A 16152-nucleotide genomic window follows, 5' to 3' on the forward strand; every position below is an offset into this window, starting at 1 on the left:
ATAAAATATCCTTCAGAGGAAGAGGATAGAAATTTAAAGTTATGACTGATTAGTCAATATTCAATTTGAAGGAAAACACTTTAGTCTTATTATTTTAATGTTTTATTGAGCTTTGAATTTAATAAAGTATGTAACTCTACTGGTATATAGCTCAATAAAATTTTACATGCATATGCATCCATGTATAACCATATTTGTAGTACTACAGAGAGCTTCTCCTTTCCAAGTCAAGGGTCCCCTCTTAATTGTAACTACTAATCTGATGTCAGTACCATAGGTTAATTTTGCATTTCCTGACCTTTACAGAAGTTGAAATGTACAGTTTATACTCTTTTAGTTTGAATTCTTTTATTTATCACTAGTTGTATGAGGCTGATCTATGTTGCTCATTATTACAGTAGCTCTTTTACACTGCTGTGTAAATTTCTATATGTATACAGATGTGTGTATGTGGGTGTATATACACACATATGTGTGTGTATGTGAATGTATATAATGAGAGATAATATGTATACATATACATATATAACATATATGTGCATATACACACAGACACACTGTCAATACACACATACGTGCAGTTGATTATTACTATGCATATAGTTATATACTATAAAGTTGACATGAACACTGAATTAGTGAATATTAAACAACTGCTTCTAGGGGAAATGTGTATACACACATGTGCACACACACATATACACATATTATCTTTCATGGATTAAAATAATTTCTATTAAGTTATAGAAATAACTCATGCTGGTGGAGTCTATTTTCTTTCTTTTTTTTTTTAATCAAATGGAAAACAAAGTTCAGAAGCATTAGGTGACCCTTCTGAGACTATCCTCACTAAAAGGTGTTGGAACTGGAATTCAAATCCCCTCACCTGCCCTAGAGCTAAATTCTTGTCCATGATGTGCTGTGCCCCCTAATGCCTCCATCCTCCATTCATCTCCGCATGAAAACTAAAACAAAAAGGCTTAGCCTAAAAGCTTATTAGACCTCATCTAGGAATGTGTGGGTCCCATAACAAATTCTTTTACCTCTCTACTTGTGTTTGTGAAAAACTATGAAAGTCCCAAGAGTACCGATAATAGGGGTTTGCTGGAAATATTTTCCAGTGTGTGGTTTCTGTGGACATTCATTCGTTTACATGTCTTCTAAAGGCATATGCACTCATTTTTTGTGTGTGTTGGGGGAGAAGACTTGCTCTATATCCTTACCAACACTTAGTAGTTTCAGATTTTAGCTACTTTGGTGGTTTGTCAGTGATCTCACATTGTGATTTTAATTTGGATTTCCCTGATTGTTAATAATGTTGAACACATGTTCATGGATTTATTGTCCATTTTGACTTCTTCTTTTACCAAGTTGTATTTCTAACATCTCTAGCCCACTTAAAAGTATTATTTTCTTGTTGATTTCACTGGGTAAATTTGGATCCTTTCTGCCAACTTCTTTTTGTTTATTTTTTTAATTGTACATTTTATTTATTTTTACGTGGTGCTGAGGATTGAACTCAGTGCCTCACATGTGCTAGGCGAGTGCTCTATCCCTGAGCCCCAGCCCCTGCCCCTCTGCCAACTTCTTGTCCTGCTTAGTAATCCTATTCATCTCTGCTTTTAACTCCATGTATTTTTTTTTATTGTTGGTTGTTCAAAACATTACATAATTCTTGATATATCATATTTCACATTTTGATTCAAGTGGGTTATGAACTCCCATTTTACCCCGTATACAGCTTGCAGAATCACATCAGTTACACTTCCATTGATTTACATATTGATATACTCATGTCTGTTGTATTCTGCTGCCTTTCCTATCCTCTACTATCCCCCCTCCCCTCCCCTCCCCTCCCCTGTTCTCTCTCTACCCCCTCTACTGTAATTCATTCCTCCCCCTTGTATTATTTTTCCCTTTCCCCTCACTTCCTCTTGTATGTAATTTTGTATAACCCTGAGGGTCTCCTTCCATTTCCATGCAGTTTCCCTTCTCTCTCCCTTTCCCTCCCACCTCTCCTCCTTGTTTAATGTTGGTCTTCTTCTCGTGCTCTTCTTCCCTAGTCTGTTCTTAGTTACTCTCCTTATATCAAAGAAAACATTTGGCATTTGTTTTTTAGGGCTTGGCTAGCTTCACTTAGCATAATCTGCTCTAATGCCATCCATTTCCCACCAAATTCTATGATTTTGTCATTTTTTAATGCAGAGTAATACTCCATTGTGTATAAATGATACTTTCTATTTGATAATTGTGTGAATTGTCTGATTAAATTCCCCATCAGTCATTTTTGGATATTAGTCATTATTTTTTCTAACTTTCTGTTGTTCCCTATTAGGAGGATATACTTCATCTTCTGGTTTTTGGTCAATTGTTCTGTTTCTTAATGTACATTCTAATTTTAATTACATGTTGAACATTGTGGATAATAATGATATGTAGAGTATGAATGAGGTTTTCCCACAGGGAAACTTTTTTTTTTTTTCCTGCAGGCAGCTAAACTATGAATGAGCAGGCTACCTCAATTATGTCATGGTTTGGTTTTAGGCTTTATCAGGAATGATGTGTAGTAGATTATGTACTATTTACTTTTTCTTTTGAGATAAGGTCCTTATTCTGAGGGCAAAACTTTTATTCCTAAAACATTACATTTCTGGGTTTGTAATGAGAGCCTCCATATTTGCCAAGATCTCTCTACTCTAGGGAAGCTTGAACTCCAAATTTTGCCTTCAAAGTACTATGCAGTTGCCAACATCTCTGACCAGTTCATTAGCCTCCTGGATGCTCATTTGCTAGTTTTCTGGGGTCCCACTTTGTGTATGGAAAGCATGGAGTGTGTGTTTTTCAGGGGTGCTTCTTTGCTCTTTTTACTTTTGTCAGACTTCCCCCCAGGTTGAAGCCACTGTGCCACCTGAACTTTGGTCTCTTTCTCTTTAGTAGTTGGTTAGTCACTTTCTTCTTGGAATGTATTTTCCTGCATAATGAATTAGAAATACCTTCATGGAAAAAGAAAACCAGGGTCAAGGAGATGTGAAATTTACATGTGTGCCTCTGTTGCTCTCAGACATTACAGTTCTGTGCAGTGGGTTGTTTTCCAATCTGTTTTGGATATTTTGTAATTGCTTTTGGCAGGAAAGTTCTTCTTATGCAAGCCATTTGCTCATGGAAGAAACCAGATTCTGTTCTGAAATTTTTATCATTGTTTTGGTGTAAGCTTCATGAGGCCAATAACCAAGTATAATCAATTACCACAGATAATTTTTTGAAGCAGAATGTCTGGCACATGGTGTGAATTCAGAAAATACTTATATAATAAATGATTGTATGTTTAAATGTATTGAATATATTGAGTGACTGGGTTAACGGAGACATGTTTGGAAAACTTGCAGATGCTAGAAGTTAATATGCTAGAACAATGAGCCAAATCTTTCAAACAAGCAGTGATAAACAGAAAGTCTTACATTTAGGTTCAAGAAAGACCTTAATGGTGACTTCAAATTGGGGAAGACCTGACATGATATAGTTTGTGAGGGGATAAAAGTGATTTTTTTTGCCCTCAATGTTTCAAAAAAATTCAGTAATGTGTTTCCACTATCAAATAGCTAAGGTAAGTCCATACTGAATTATTAAGAGTAGTATAGAAATATAATTAAATGTGATGAGTCATTGAAAGTACTCAGTGGAGGGTCTGACACATAGAAAAATGCTCCATAAATATCAGCTGTTATTCTGTTACTTCCACTGGTTTTTCCACAGGTTAGTCTAGATATGGGTGTTATTTTTAAAGAAGGTTATTTGAAATAAATATTTGATTTTAAGAAAGGGTAACTTGTGTGGTGAAGGATCTGAAAATTTTGTATGTAAGTAATATTTAAAGCAACTATGGGTATTTACTCTGAGTAGCTGTAAAAGATTGTTATAAGTTAAAGGGGAATTAATTTTGTGGAATATGTACATTGTATTGCAATTTTCTATATGTAAGTTTGTATATTGGGTATTCAGTTATACCTACACATTAATACTTATATATTCATGTAAGCATTTTTGATACATGTAGAGAATAGGGATGGCATCACTGAAGTATTTAAACAAAAGCAGACAAAGGGATATTGTGGAGGATATTCTTGTGTTGAAAGGTAGCTTTGTATCACTTTTTGCCATTTTGCTTCTGACAGTAAGTTTTTGTCTTAGGAGGTGACTGTTATGTTCCACAAAGGATCATATTTCTTGGAGTAGATGAAAGTGAAGCTTTAAGTGAAGAGAAGGAAATCACCACACCAAAATGTTCAAATAATAAAGGTAATGAATCATTCAATAATATTGACCCATTTGTAATTTGGATAGGTAAATTAAACATAAAGCTTGATTGTTATAGAAACACCAGTATAAGAGGGGAAAGTAATAAATCACAGTATCCACTGAGTAGGAGTGAGGTTCCAGTCCTGGCTCCATCCCTAATTGTTTAACCTTGGAATTTAAACATTTTTAGCCTCAATTTCCTACTCTAAAAAATTAGCCTGTTGGGCTACATAATTTTTAGGAGCCTTGCTAGCTCTAAAGTTATTGATTATCTTAGAATATAATACCACATCCTTTTTCAGTTTTCTTTTCCCAACTTATAGCAGAATGACTGAATTTTTTTTTTGAGTGTGATCAGTGCCAACTGTAGTTTATAAATATTTGAGAGAAACAACAAAATCTATCCTCAATAGTTCTATGCTGCTTTTACTGTACTTGGGAGCCTCTCTGCTTGAGCACCTTTCTTAGACCCAGCCAAAATGTACCGCTAACCTCAAATTAGAGGGATTCACATTTTCTATAATTATTATAAAATGTAAACCCATCTCATCTACTTTTTTTTGCTGACTATTAAATATCTTCAAGCATAAAGTTTTTTGTGTTAAAATATTTTAATGAAAAGTCATATTAATCTCTTTACCTTTCTGATCAGAGTTGGAAAAGTTTTGTCCAATTTATCAAAGAAACTCTTTAAAAACTATACTAATATGAGAGGCATCAGTTATATATGACTGTTTACATTTAAATTAATTAAATTTAAAAAGATTAAAAATTCAGTTTTCAGTTACATTTCAAGTGTTTAGTAGCCACATGTAGCTAGTGACTACCATATTGAACATCATAGATTCAGAACATTTTTATCATTGTAGAGAGCTAATTGGATAGTCCCGCTCCAAAGCATAGAGCAAATAAAAGTTGTTACATTTAAATTATTTTTTCAGAAAGTCAATTATAAATGGACCCACTTGTAAAATTAACAACCTTTTAATTCTTTTGCATGAAAACATTAAAATTATTGCCACTATTATGTTATTTATGTATGGAAGAATAATGCATGTCATTCCAGAGTTTTATCAGTAATATCTGAGGTACAGTCTGGCAACTAGGAAATTTTAATGACACTTTCTAAAAATTAATATACATTTATATTTCTAAAGAGGTGTGCCCATATAATGTTTGAAAACTGAAATACCAACTGAAATGCTTCTTTTACTAATATTGACATTTTATTTTTTTAATTTGCTTTAAAAGATAACAAGGACAGTCCTCATCCAAAGCGTTCCCTAACTACCCGACTAGTACCTACAACGCATGTATTAAATGCTACTGAGAATATCAGTATGAAGTGCAGAGAGGACCCCTCTTCAAGTGAGACATTAGCTCTATCACTTTTAGGCCTTAAATATATGTGTCTTAGTGTGGATTTGTTTTGCTTATTTGAAATAGAATTTTAAAAAGAAAAAAAAGAGATGGTTTGAAAATTATTCAGGACTGAGAATTAAGGACAAAGTATTCCTGTATTAATTCTAACAATGAATCGTGAAGTAGGTCCTAGTAAATTTTATGCTTTCCCACTAGTTTAATATAGACGTTAAAATAATAACATACTACTTTCAGAAGATTCAGTAGTATATAACATTTACAATTTTCCATGTAGGGAAATATATTGGCAATACATTGGGTTTTGGATTGTTTTTCCTGATTTTGTTTATTCTTGCTATTCAATACTCTGAACTATTTCTCTTTATACATTAAGACTTGTGAATCTTCCTGATTCCTTTCTTGTTTCCTTCTGGCCCTTATTTCATTTCTTGAACCCCTAAAATAATTTTGGTTTCCAGTGAGACACTGAAGGGGAACAATTATGCCTTTTCCTAGGAAACCATGTTTGGTGTAGTGGCACTTGTTAAAAATACAATTTCTAACTCCCAGGCCTGAGAGCTTGGAAACAGAGGCAGGACATGATATTGAGGAGGAGGCAGTAAATCAGAGCTTCATTGAGGGCTTAAAACTTAAACTGAGGTCGAGAGCTAGGGCAAAGACAGGTTTATCAGTCTACTGTAGAGAGCAAGTGTAATCTACACAGTGTGATTGATATTCATTTCCTTTGCTCAGTAGACACTTGTGAATAACAGAATGTCTCCATCTACAAAATGATTGTAAGCTTCCCTGGAAATATTTAACTTAGAAATTCCTGAAAAATTAAAAACTCATATAAAACTTTGATGTAAAAAGATGCAAGTAAAAAGTGAAAAATTTATGAATTTAGTATTACAAATTCTGATTTTTCAGTAGTTTGACCAAATCCCTTGTATACTCAACTTCTTAAGGCTTTAAAAGGCTTTTGGACTAAAAGAATACAAAAAGATTTATGTTGGAAAAATTACTTAAAAATAGCACTATAAAAATGAAATTTATAGTTATATTTGGGATGCATTTTTATGTTCTTTTAAAAGAATCCACACAGGCCTTAGGAAGGAAGCTTTTTTTTTAAGGAAAGCTGCTTGTTGAGGATTTTGTCATCCATTTACAAGATAGTTTGTTTTGTGTCACTTAACAGTAAATATCACCCTTTGTTTTAAAAAGTAAAGTATTGGGGTGGTCCATTTTTTTTTCTTGCTTGGTTTTTGACTGCACAGATATCTAATTAACACCTACAGTGACTTTCACATGAAACAATCTCTTTAAAAACTGTAAAAATTTGTATCTTCTCTAAGTGAATGATGTCCAGCCAGTGAGGAAGCCTCATTTTAAAGGTGTGAAAAAAAGAAAATGGATTTATGATGAACCAAAGAACTTTCCTGGCTCTGGAATGCAGAGAGGTAAAGGGTCAATATATTTCATGTTTGTAAATTGTCATTTAAAAAGTGGTTAGATATCAAATATGTTCTTTGTGGAAAACAGCTTACTGTCATGTACCATAAATGTTAGACATCAACCTAACTCCTCTAAACTTAATTCTTTTAGCTTATGTTGCCTTCCATTATACTATCAAATACTAAAAGTACAATATACTTTTTATGGATGTGAAGCCAGTTTTATCCCTCACTTTTGTTTTATAGCTGTACAGGTCCCAAATCCCAAAAATAAAATGAGTTACCATCATAATAATAAAAACCGAAATGCTGAGAATTCAGCTTATATCCACGTGCAAAGAGATGCTGTCAGGACTGTCCCACTGAATGCACCGCCCCGCAGCAGACCCCCGAATGGATCCTACCATAAAGCTGATGTTAACAAGGAACCCAAACTCAACCTCTGTTCAGGTGAGGCTCTTGACTGATGTGGTTTACTGTGTCTGTGATTGCATTCCCATGGAATTTCCTGATGGATTGGCTAATCCTCACTACTATACCCCATCCCCCTCTTCTTTTTCTGGGTTGTCATCATAACATGTGAAGGAGAGGGAGGATTTCTTCCCTGTGCAGTGATGCACATGATTTAAAGGCTATGGAAGAAAACTCACTTTGGGTGCAGATGACTTGACATGGTACCTCCCTGGAGTTATGCCTCAGAACACTGTACTTTGTTCCCCCCGGACAGCTTCATTTCACCAGGGGGGATTGTTTTTTAATGGTTGACATTTTCTTGTTCCACTAACTGCATTGTTCAGTTATCACTGTCAGGCTATTCTTTAGGCCTTCATGATTACTTTCTGAAAGGGTTACTTTGGGGGTTAACTGCAATATTGTTGACAACCTCTCATCTCTCCCACCATGCACAGATTGCTTCTAAATCATTTCATCATGTAATAGGCAAAGTCATAGTGTATGTCAGGAAGAACAAGGCCACAGGGGATAGAGAACCAAATCTCTTTTCTCCCTGTCTCAGAGGAATTTTGCTGTTTTGAAGTTGGGTTTCATTTATCTCAATCTAACAAAAAATGCCACTTAACATTCTTTAATTTCATGTTTCTGTCTTTCCATGTTCACAGTGTCGTTGGTGAAGTTTCAAATGTTATATACTTTCGAAAATCTTAGACTCTTAGATTCTTCAACAACTTAAATAAGAAGCTAGCTTTAAAGTATTTTCTATTCATTTTTAGAATAAACTGACATATAGATGTCAGTTCTTAGGTGAAACTGCCCCTTAGTTTTCTTTATAATAATAATAATAAAATAATAAATAATATATTAAAAATAATATAAAATTATTTTATTACTACTTTACTCTAAGTGGGTGGCTGAAAAGAATACAAGTAATAGAACAGTTTGTTGCTAGGATCTAGATTTTTGTGAAGGTGCCAGTAATTATACTCAATGATGTTTTTGGTTTTACATCATTAATGCAAATGTCGACAAGGGGAAAAAGCAAATTTTTTTATTGTTACCAACCATGCTTTGAGAACCACAGCTTCATAGTAACACATGCAAACACAAATATAAGTGTTGGAAATCAGTTCATGGAAGGAAACATGACTTGGGCTGTACCGCATTTAAAAAAAATAAAGCTCTACAAAAGTAGCAAGATTTTATGTTAAATTACAATAAAGCAAGGCAGTGAAATATTTTGGTTGTATCCAGACATCACCTTCTTCTCCAGCTTGCCTCATGGGAGAGAACCTTATTTGAGGAATGGGATAGTCAATTAAGAGATCCATAACCATGATCAGTGATAGCTTCAGTGGTCTCATTTATATCCCTGATGCCATAGCTTCAAAATGGTAAAATGAAATATTCGGAGAATAGCTTCACCATTGAGATGTTTGTAATTTTGAAACACCCTTGGAATATGATTTTAAAGTTAGAGAATATTTAGTAGCAGTCTTCTTTTATTTTTTCAGACAAATATATGTCAACTTCATATAATGGTTCAGCCTGGCGAAAACGAATTCCTTTTTCAAAACCTTATTCAAAAACTGAAAAAATATATCCAGGTAAATATTTACTTTAAGGTATCATGTGATTCTGAAAATGAATGACAAGTTTTTTAAGTTCAAGAAATATTTTAGAGAAAAATTTAAATGAATACAACTTTCAAGATATATATGCACACTTAGTTACTTGGAGTTTTGAAGTTCTCTTGTCTATTAGCAATTTAATTTTACCTTGTTTTATTGTGTTCCTCTTTGCCAATTTTTTTTAACTCAGGACCTCATGCATGCTTAGGAAATCACTCTACCACTGAGCTACATTCCCACCGTCTCTTTGCCTGTTATCAGAAAAACTTTTGATGTAATTATTTTCCTTATCAACAGGAATAGTAGGTGCAGCAGTTGTATACAATGTTTAGATGTATCCTTTGCTACACTACAAGACAAACATATTAAACCATATTGTGGCACAAATAAGAGGCAAAGCCTTGCTATATATCTACCATAGACAAATATAGACTGATTTGGATGACAGGGCATCCAAGATGAATTTTCTCAGCCAGAAGGTACCAAGTAACTGAGCTTTCCACCTGGTAGTACTTTGTGCTATAGGAGGGAATTGGGGATCCCAGGAACCTCCTCAGGGCAGAGGATTGTAGGAGTCCTGACTTGAGGTTGATCTTTTGTTAAATAGCTTTCTGTCTTTTCCTAGCTTGAAAGGGAGTGGGCAGTAGATTTGGAAAACTACACAGAATAAAATTTAATTGCTTCTCAGACAACTGAATCTTTCAAAAAAATTTTCAGACATGGAGCTCTCTTATCTATACAAGTATCCCAGAATTTTCAAAATAGTCTGAAATCTATAAGCTCTTTTATTAGTGCTTCCTGGAAGGAACCAGAACACATCCAGAATACACATTTTCCCTTTCCCAAAGTGATAACTGAACTGTAAGTTCTTGAAAACTTTTTTGACTGCAACTGTGACTCAGTTCTTAGACCTATGTATATATTATACACTGGAAACAACTGTCTTTATTTCCTGCCTATCTTTTCCCAAATTATAATGTTCTGTAAAATAACTCTGTTGCAGGGCTATTTAAGTGACTATATTTTCTTTTAGCTTTGTTTTTCAAGTGATGATGGCATTTAATTTGGGGTGGGGAAGGAGATAAAGATGAATATCTTGAGTGAAATTAGTAATTGTTGAGATACAGCATTTTCTCATCTTGAGTGAAATTAGCAATTGTTGAGATACAGCATTTTCTCCTATGGTTTCCTTCTGCGTGGGAGATATTTGGAATATTAAAGGATGTAGTCTCCCTGACCAATGAATACTCTTGTATCCCAATTGCTTTCTCCTTACCCATCTCAGATAAACATGAATCATACAAGAATTGGGGGAAGAATCAGAAAGATGTTCTTATTGTTGAGTACAATTGGAGTTGGGGGTTGGTACGCAGCTATAATCTCAATTGATGGTCTTTGCCAGAGAGATCAGTAGAAACCAAGCCCAGCATCACCACCTTGTTAATTAAAGTATGGTCTGAGGACCCACTGTAATGATATCACCTGGGAGCTTTCTAGAAATGTGGAATCTCCACATCAGACCTGTTTTGTCAGAATTTGCATGTTAACAACATCTCCAGTTGATTAGGTACACATTAAAGTTTGAGGAACCTCCATTTAAGACCCAGGCAAGTCAAGCCTATTGAAATTATATTCTCTTCCTAGCTGTCACAGAGCAGCAGACATTTCCCTTTGTCCCAATACCAGAAATTAGTATCAACAACAAAGAGGTGGGGTAGGGAGGAAACCCCTGAGAAAAATTTTAAATGTGTGACTTAATATGAAAATGAAGTGATTAAGAAATCACTTGGGTTGGACTAAATTTTTGTGAAAAGAGCTGGATACATTTTCCACATCAGTAAGAATGCACGGACTTAAGTTTCTAGAAATTAAATGGATGTCATAAATTAGTTTATAAAGTTAACAATCTATCATAAAATAAATTTTGTTTTCTTATTTGCTTTTGATTGGGAAATAGGTAACTCCAGAACTCATCTTTTCCAATTGTTGTCATTGAAAAAATATGAAGAGAAAGATTAGCTTGTGTTTTTTCCCCCATATGTTCTTGCTAGGGCACAGAACAGCAATTTCAATATTTCCCAGGGGACAGATGGACTGCTAGAGGGAAGGAGGCAGAAAACACAAGCTGCCACCAGTCTGTTCATCTAAGGCTCTGGCAGCCAAGGCCAGAGAAGTGTAAATGGGTGAGAGGAGCCTTTTGGGAAAATGCTGTTGGATTCTATGAGGACAATGCAGAAGGAGAGGAAATTGTTGAGTGTCTGTGGGAATCAGGGCCAGGAGCTGAAGGCAACTAGAGACATCATTCTCATTGCCAGCTTTCCCTCAAGGCCACATATCCTTTCTGATAGGGATCGAGCTGACGTGAATGGCAGTGCCTGTCTCTATATGATGGAATGTTCATTCTGTTCATTGTGAATATCTCAGAGTGCAGACTTATATATAGTATTATCTCCATTCCATTCCTCCTCCCTCTAAATTCAATACTCAGTAAGCACTGAAAAGCAGTTGATGAAGTTTGAATGACATTTTGAAAATTTATGAGTAGAAGCAAAAGCTTAATTTTTTTTGCCTTTAGATTTTATGGTAAGTAATTAGGAAAGGAAATATGATTATTGAAGTCCTGAAAAAGGCTGGAAAAGAAAATAAAATATTTTGTGTGTTCTATTATTAGAGCCAAGAAGAAATGGTAGCAAGTAAACTTGGAGGTTGAGAGAAGAGAAAAATGAGAAAAGAGATAAGTGCCAGCCATCATCTGATTTACAATCAACAATGAAAATTCAAAGAATGAGATATTCAAGTACTCCATACTATATACTGGATAGCCAAAGATGATAAAATGCAAATTCTGAAAATAAGATGCAGGAAGTACATTGTGCTCTTTCAAAACTGATAAAAATGCAAATTACAAACAGCTGCCTGTGTATTTATGTAGGTCTGGAATTTATTCAATGCATTACCAAAACATTTAATAAAGTTTAAAAGTTTGAGAATTAAAATCATTCTTTAATCATAAACCAAGTTAGATCGTACAGATTGTGGAGTAAAATTATTATGCCTTTGATCTCTATTTTGCAATACTCTTAATGGAAGAAATCTCTCATTTTCTTACTTTATCGAAATTTTAAGCTGGGCCCTAAGCAATAATAATACACAAATCATAAACAAATTCAATGAAGCCTCAGGGTTACAGTCTGATGATGAGTACATCTGAGGAATTTCAAAGAATTACACTTTGATGTGTGGTAGGAGACAAAGTTGGTTTATTATGCAGGGTAGTTGCTGAACACCATCTTTTAATTGGTAACTATAAAATATATCTGCTGGGATGTGCTACATTCAAAACTGAAAAATAAATGTTTTCCTTCCATGAAAACAAAACAATGGAGAAAAAGACATGTAAAATAACATTTAATAACATGGTGTCCCCAAAGACAGTGAAGTTTTAAGACTTCCATAACTCCAGAAGTATAAATGCTTATAAATGCAAAAGTGACTTCATTTGAAAACTTATTTCCATTTATTTTGCATTTTGAATAATAATTGTTTTATTTAGTTTTAAAATTTCAGTCAAAATTAACCATCTGCACAGTGACAGAAACAAGAACTAAAAAATTTGTTCCTCAAACTTAAAAAAAGTATGAAAAAATCTCTCTAAGGATTGCTTTCAAGTGATGTTTTTATAATTTTGTGGTGTTATACTGTAGAGTTTCTTAAAGCTTAGAAATTTACTAAGACTTTGTGACAAGTATTTATATGTACATGCAAACTGTGGTTATTGGTATCCCCTTGTTCAATATTTATTGGCTAATTAATGTTCTTAGAAATATTTTATTTTAAAGAATATCTTATAAGATGTAATTCCACCTAGTTTCTGGCTTCTAATGATGTTTCATATGCTTATTTTTAGTAACATTGGATATAATCATTTTGTTTACATGCAGGGTAGATAGAAATATACACTGTGCCAGCAAATTTGAGAGACATCATGTAATAAAATAGGTGAGTTAAAAAGCTGCCTGGATGGAAGCTGATAGGAAGGAGCCATCATATAATCCCCTTTAACAAACAGATCTGTGTCTTCTAAAGCATTAAATATTGCTGAACATGAAAGAGTTCTGAGAAGGCATTCCAAAATATTTTTCTTGAAGCGCAGATTCTCAGTGCATGATTTTACTGCATGCTGAAGAACCATTGGAATGAGAAAAATCTGAAGGGCAGCCTGAATGTGATTATATACATGCTGCTTCTGAATAAATAGAAACTTTCATTCTGATAAACTTTGTCTAAAGGGTCAAGTGGAACATGGTATTAACCATCTCTGTTTTTATATTTGTGATTAGGAAAAAGGTAATTGGGGCTAAACTATTAACAAAGAAGGAAGAAAATAGCAAATTCCAAAAAAAGATAGGAAATGACAAAATAAGTGGGCAACCAAAAAAAAAAAAAAAGCCAACAGAACCTGTTTGCTGACTCCTGAATATATAAATAGAGCTTTTAAACTTAAGTTTCATAAAGCCAATGCTGGGTAGTTGCTTTTTTTGGCACATGCAGATGCTTTCGATGACTTTTCACTGGTGGTCTATGATTCCACTCTTCAGAATGCAGCAGTGATAAAAAAATTATAACAACATTTATTAGATGCTTAGTATATTATTTGCAAGGGCAGAATACCCCAAAATGAGCATCAAAATGAGTGTCTCCTAGTTTGGGGGGAAGGAAGTCTGACATCAAGGCCTCAGCTGGGTTGATTCATTCTGAGGACTGTGCAGGGAGAATCTGATGTGCTGTAGGCTTCCCTCCTTGGTTTTAAGTAGGGCTGTCTTCTTCCTGTACTACTCCCATTACCTTTCTTCTATGTGTGTCTCTGTGTTCAAATTTCCCCTTTTATAAAGATACAAGTCATAGTTTTTGATTTTTTCTAATTAGTTATACCTGACAGTAGAATGCATTTTGATACGTCTACACAAATGGAGTATAACTTCTCATTCTTCTGGTTGTACATGTTGTAGAATCACACCAATCGTGTAATCATATATGTACATAGAGTAATAATGTCCAATTCATTCTATTCTCCTTCTTACTCTCATACCCTCTCCCCTCCCTTTACTCCTCCTGTCTATTTGACTAGGACTCATTCTAATGACCTCATTTCAACTCAGTTACCTCTTTGAGGACACTATCTCCAAACAAGATGCTAGGGATGAGAACGTCAACACCCACATTTTGAGAGGGACATATGAGGGTGACTTCTGAATACTTCCTGGTAAATGTATAAGTCTTGCAAGTCTTACCTTCTCTTTGCCTTCAGGTAGAAGTGATGGGAGGGGAGGGGAGGGGAAGGGGAGATAGGAAGGACAGCAGGATAAAATAGACACTAGTATTGCTGTATGTATATATGTGTCTGTATAACCAATGTGATTCTGCAACCTGTACACTGAGAAAAATGAGAAATTATACCCCATTTAATTCAAATGTATGATATGTCAAGATCATTGTATTGTCATGTGCAACTAATAAAAAAAGAAAGAAAGACTAGTGTAGATAACTTCCTATTTGTTTAGGAAGTTAGCAAATAGTTAATTAATAAGTTAATTAACTTCCTGTTTGTTTCTCACATATCCAGATATGCATATTGTGAATATTACACAATATTGTGTTTTCTGACAACCAATGCAAGAAAAAACATGGATAATTACATCAGAAAATTATACTGTATTAAATAAAAATTTTTATGGAACTACGTTCAAAATAGAGCCTACTTTGTGTAAACTTAATTGAAATTCATTCAGCAAGTGTTAAAGGGGCAACCTCTAAGATCAAGCCTTTTGCTAGATGTTACAGAGATAAAGTCTTTTCCTTCTAAATACTTCTAATATAATGAATGACGCAATGTGTGATTTAATAATTTATAATGCTATGTGTGCCGTATTGGAGGTATGGAATAGGTAGAATGAGATATCACACCTGAAAATTTAGCTTGACATTGAGTAGTCACTGATTTTGTAAAACTTTTCTTGCTGTGAGCATTCTTCCTTGAGCAGGAATGCCGATTTACAACACTGCATGAGGTGACATGAGGTGACGGCCAGCCTGACTCTGGTACCCCTGTGGGATGAAGGATGAATTGCTAATGATGAATTGCTAGATTTTAAGAAGCAGTTCTTTGCTTCAAAGCAGAAAAATTGTGTTTGTGTTCCTCAGAAAAAATGTGTGTGAGAAAGTTAGTTTTGGAGTTGAACTTTTTTACTTGGACATCCACCTGCATTTCATTATGCAATTATATTATGCATAGTGTTTAGCTTAGTTCTTCCATTAAGTTATGGTTATTTCTAAGGAAAGAGCAATGTCTTTTCTTCTTTACATGCCCTGAACCTGGCATATAATAAGCACTTAATACTACTTGAAGGATCTAGTGCCTGTCTCTGAGATTTCTTTCCATTGATCTGATACAGCCTTTAGGCAAAGAATGCAAGTTCATTTCCATGAACCTTGTGTTTTGAGAGACTTTACTGGGCAAGGATTCCCCAAGGTCATGAAAGCATGCTCCTCCGAGTGCACTAGTACCTGAGAGAGGCTGGATTTTATGGTTGAGATCACTGTATGGCCATTTCCTGGGCTATATAGACTTTTCCCCAGGGTAACTCTCAGACAGTGGCCATGGGGAAGCTGTTGATGAAGGACTGTTCTTCCCTCCATGTACACAGAGTCTGTCCAACCTTGGAACACCATAAAGAATGAGAAAAGAAGCAAGAAGGTGGATACTTCATTCCAGGAAACTGAGGCTTGTCATGCTTCTAGTTTCTAGTGTAAAATTGTGAGTAGTTCTAAATTCTAAAATCAAACCTGGTCTTATATCATTTTGTAGGTGTATTTGTTAGCATGATTTATAACTTTTAAATATTTAGATATATGGTTTAGAATCAAATATAGGGTCATAGAATCGATCTTGCTCTGAG

General features: G+C 34.5%; 1 protein-coding gene across 2 annotated transcripts in view; it reads left to right on the top strand.

Annotated features, from left to right (window-relative positions):
- Positions 1-11893, top strand: part of C5H12orf50 (chromosome 5 C12orf50 homolog) — a 32533-nt gene extending 20640 nt beyond the window's left edge. The window contains exons 8-13 of one of the 2 annotated variants that reach the window (XM_026398502.2): positions 4189-4296; positions 5548-5664; positions 7014-7118; positions 7359-7562; positions 9080-9172; positions 11868-11893. In XM_026398502.2, the coding sequence (XP_026254287.2) occupies positions 4189-4296; positions 5548-5664; positions 7014-7118; positions 7359-7562; positions 9080-9172; positions 11868-11893 (653 nt within the window). The remainder of the gene's footprint in view (positions 1-4188; positions 4297-5547; positions 5665-7013; positions 7119-7358; positions 7563-9079; positions 9173-11867) is intronic. The other variant, XM_026398529.2, reaches the window with a different exon arrangement.
- The last annotated feature ends 4259 nt before the right edge of the window (positions 11894-16152 follow it).

This window comes from Urocitellus parryii, chromosome 5, assembly GCF_045843805.1.
Source record: "Urocitellus parryii isolate mUroPar1 chromosome 5, mUroPar1.hap1, whole genome shotgun sequence".
In the NCBI taxonomy this organism is placed as follows: domain Eukaryota; kingdom Metazoa; phylum Chordata; class Mammalia; order Rodentia; family Sciuridae; genus Urocitellus; species Urocitellus parryii.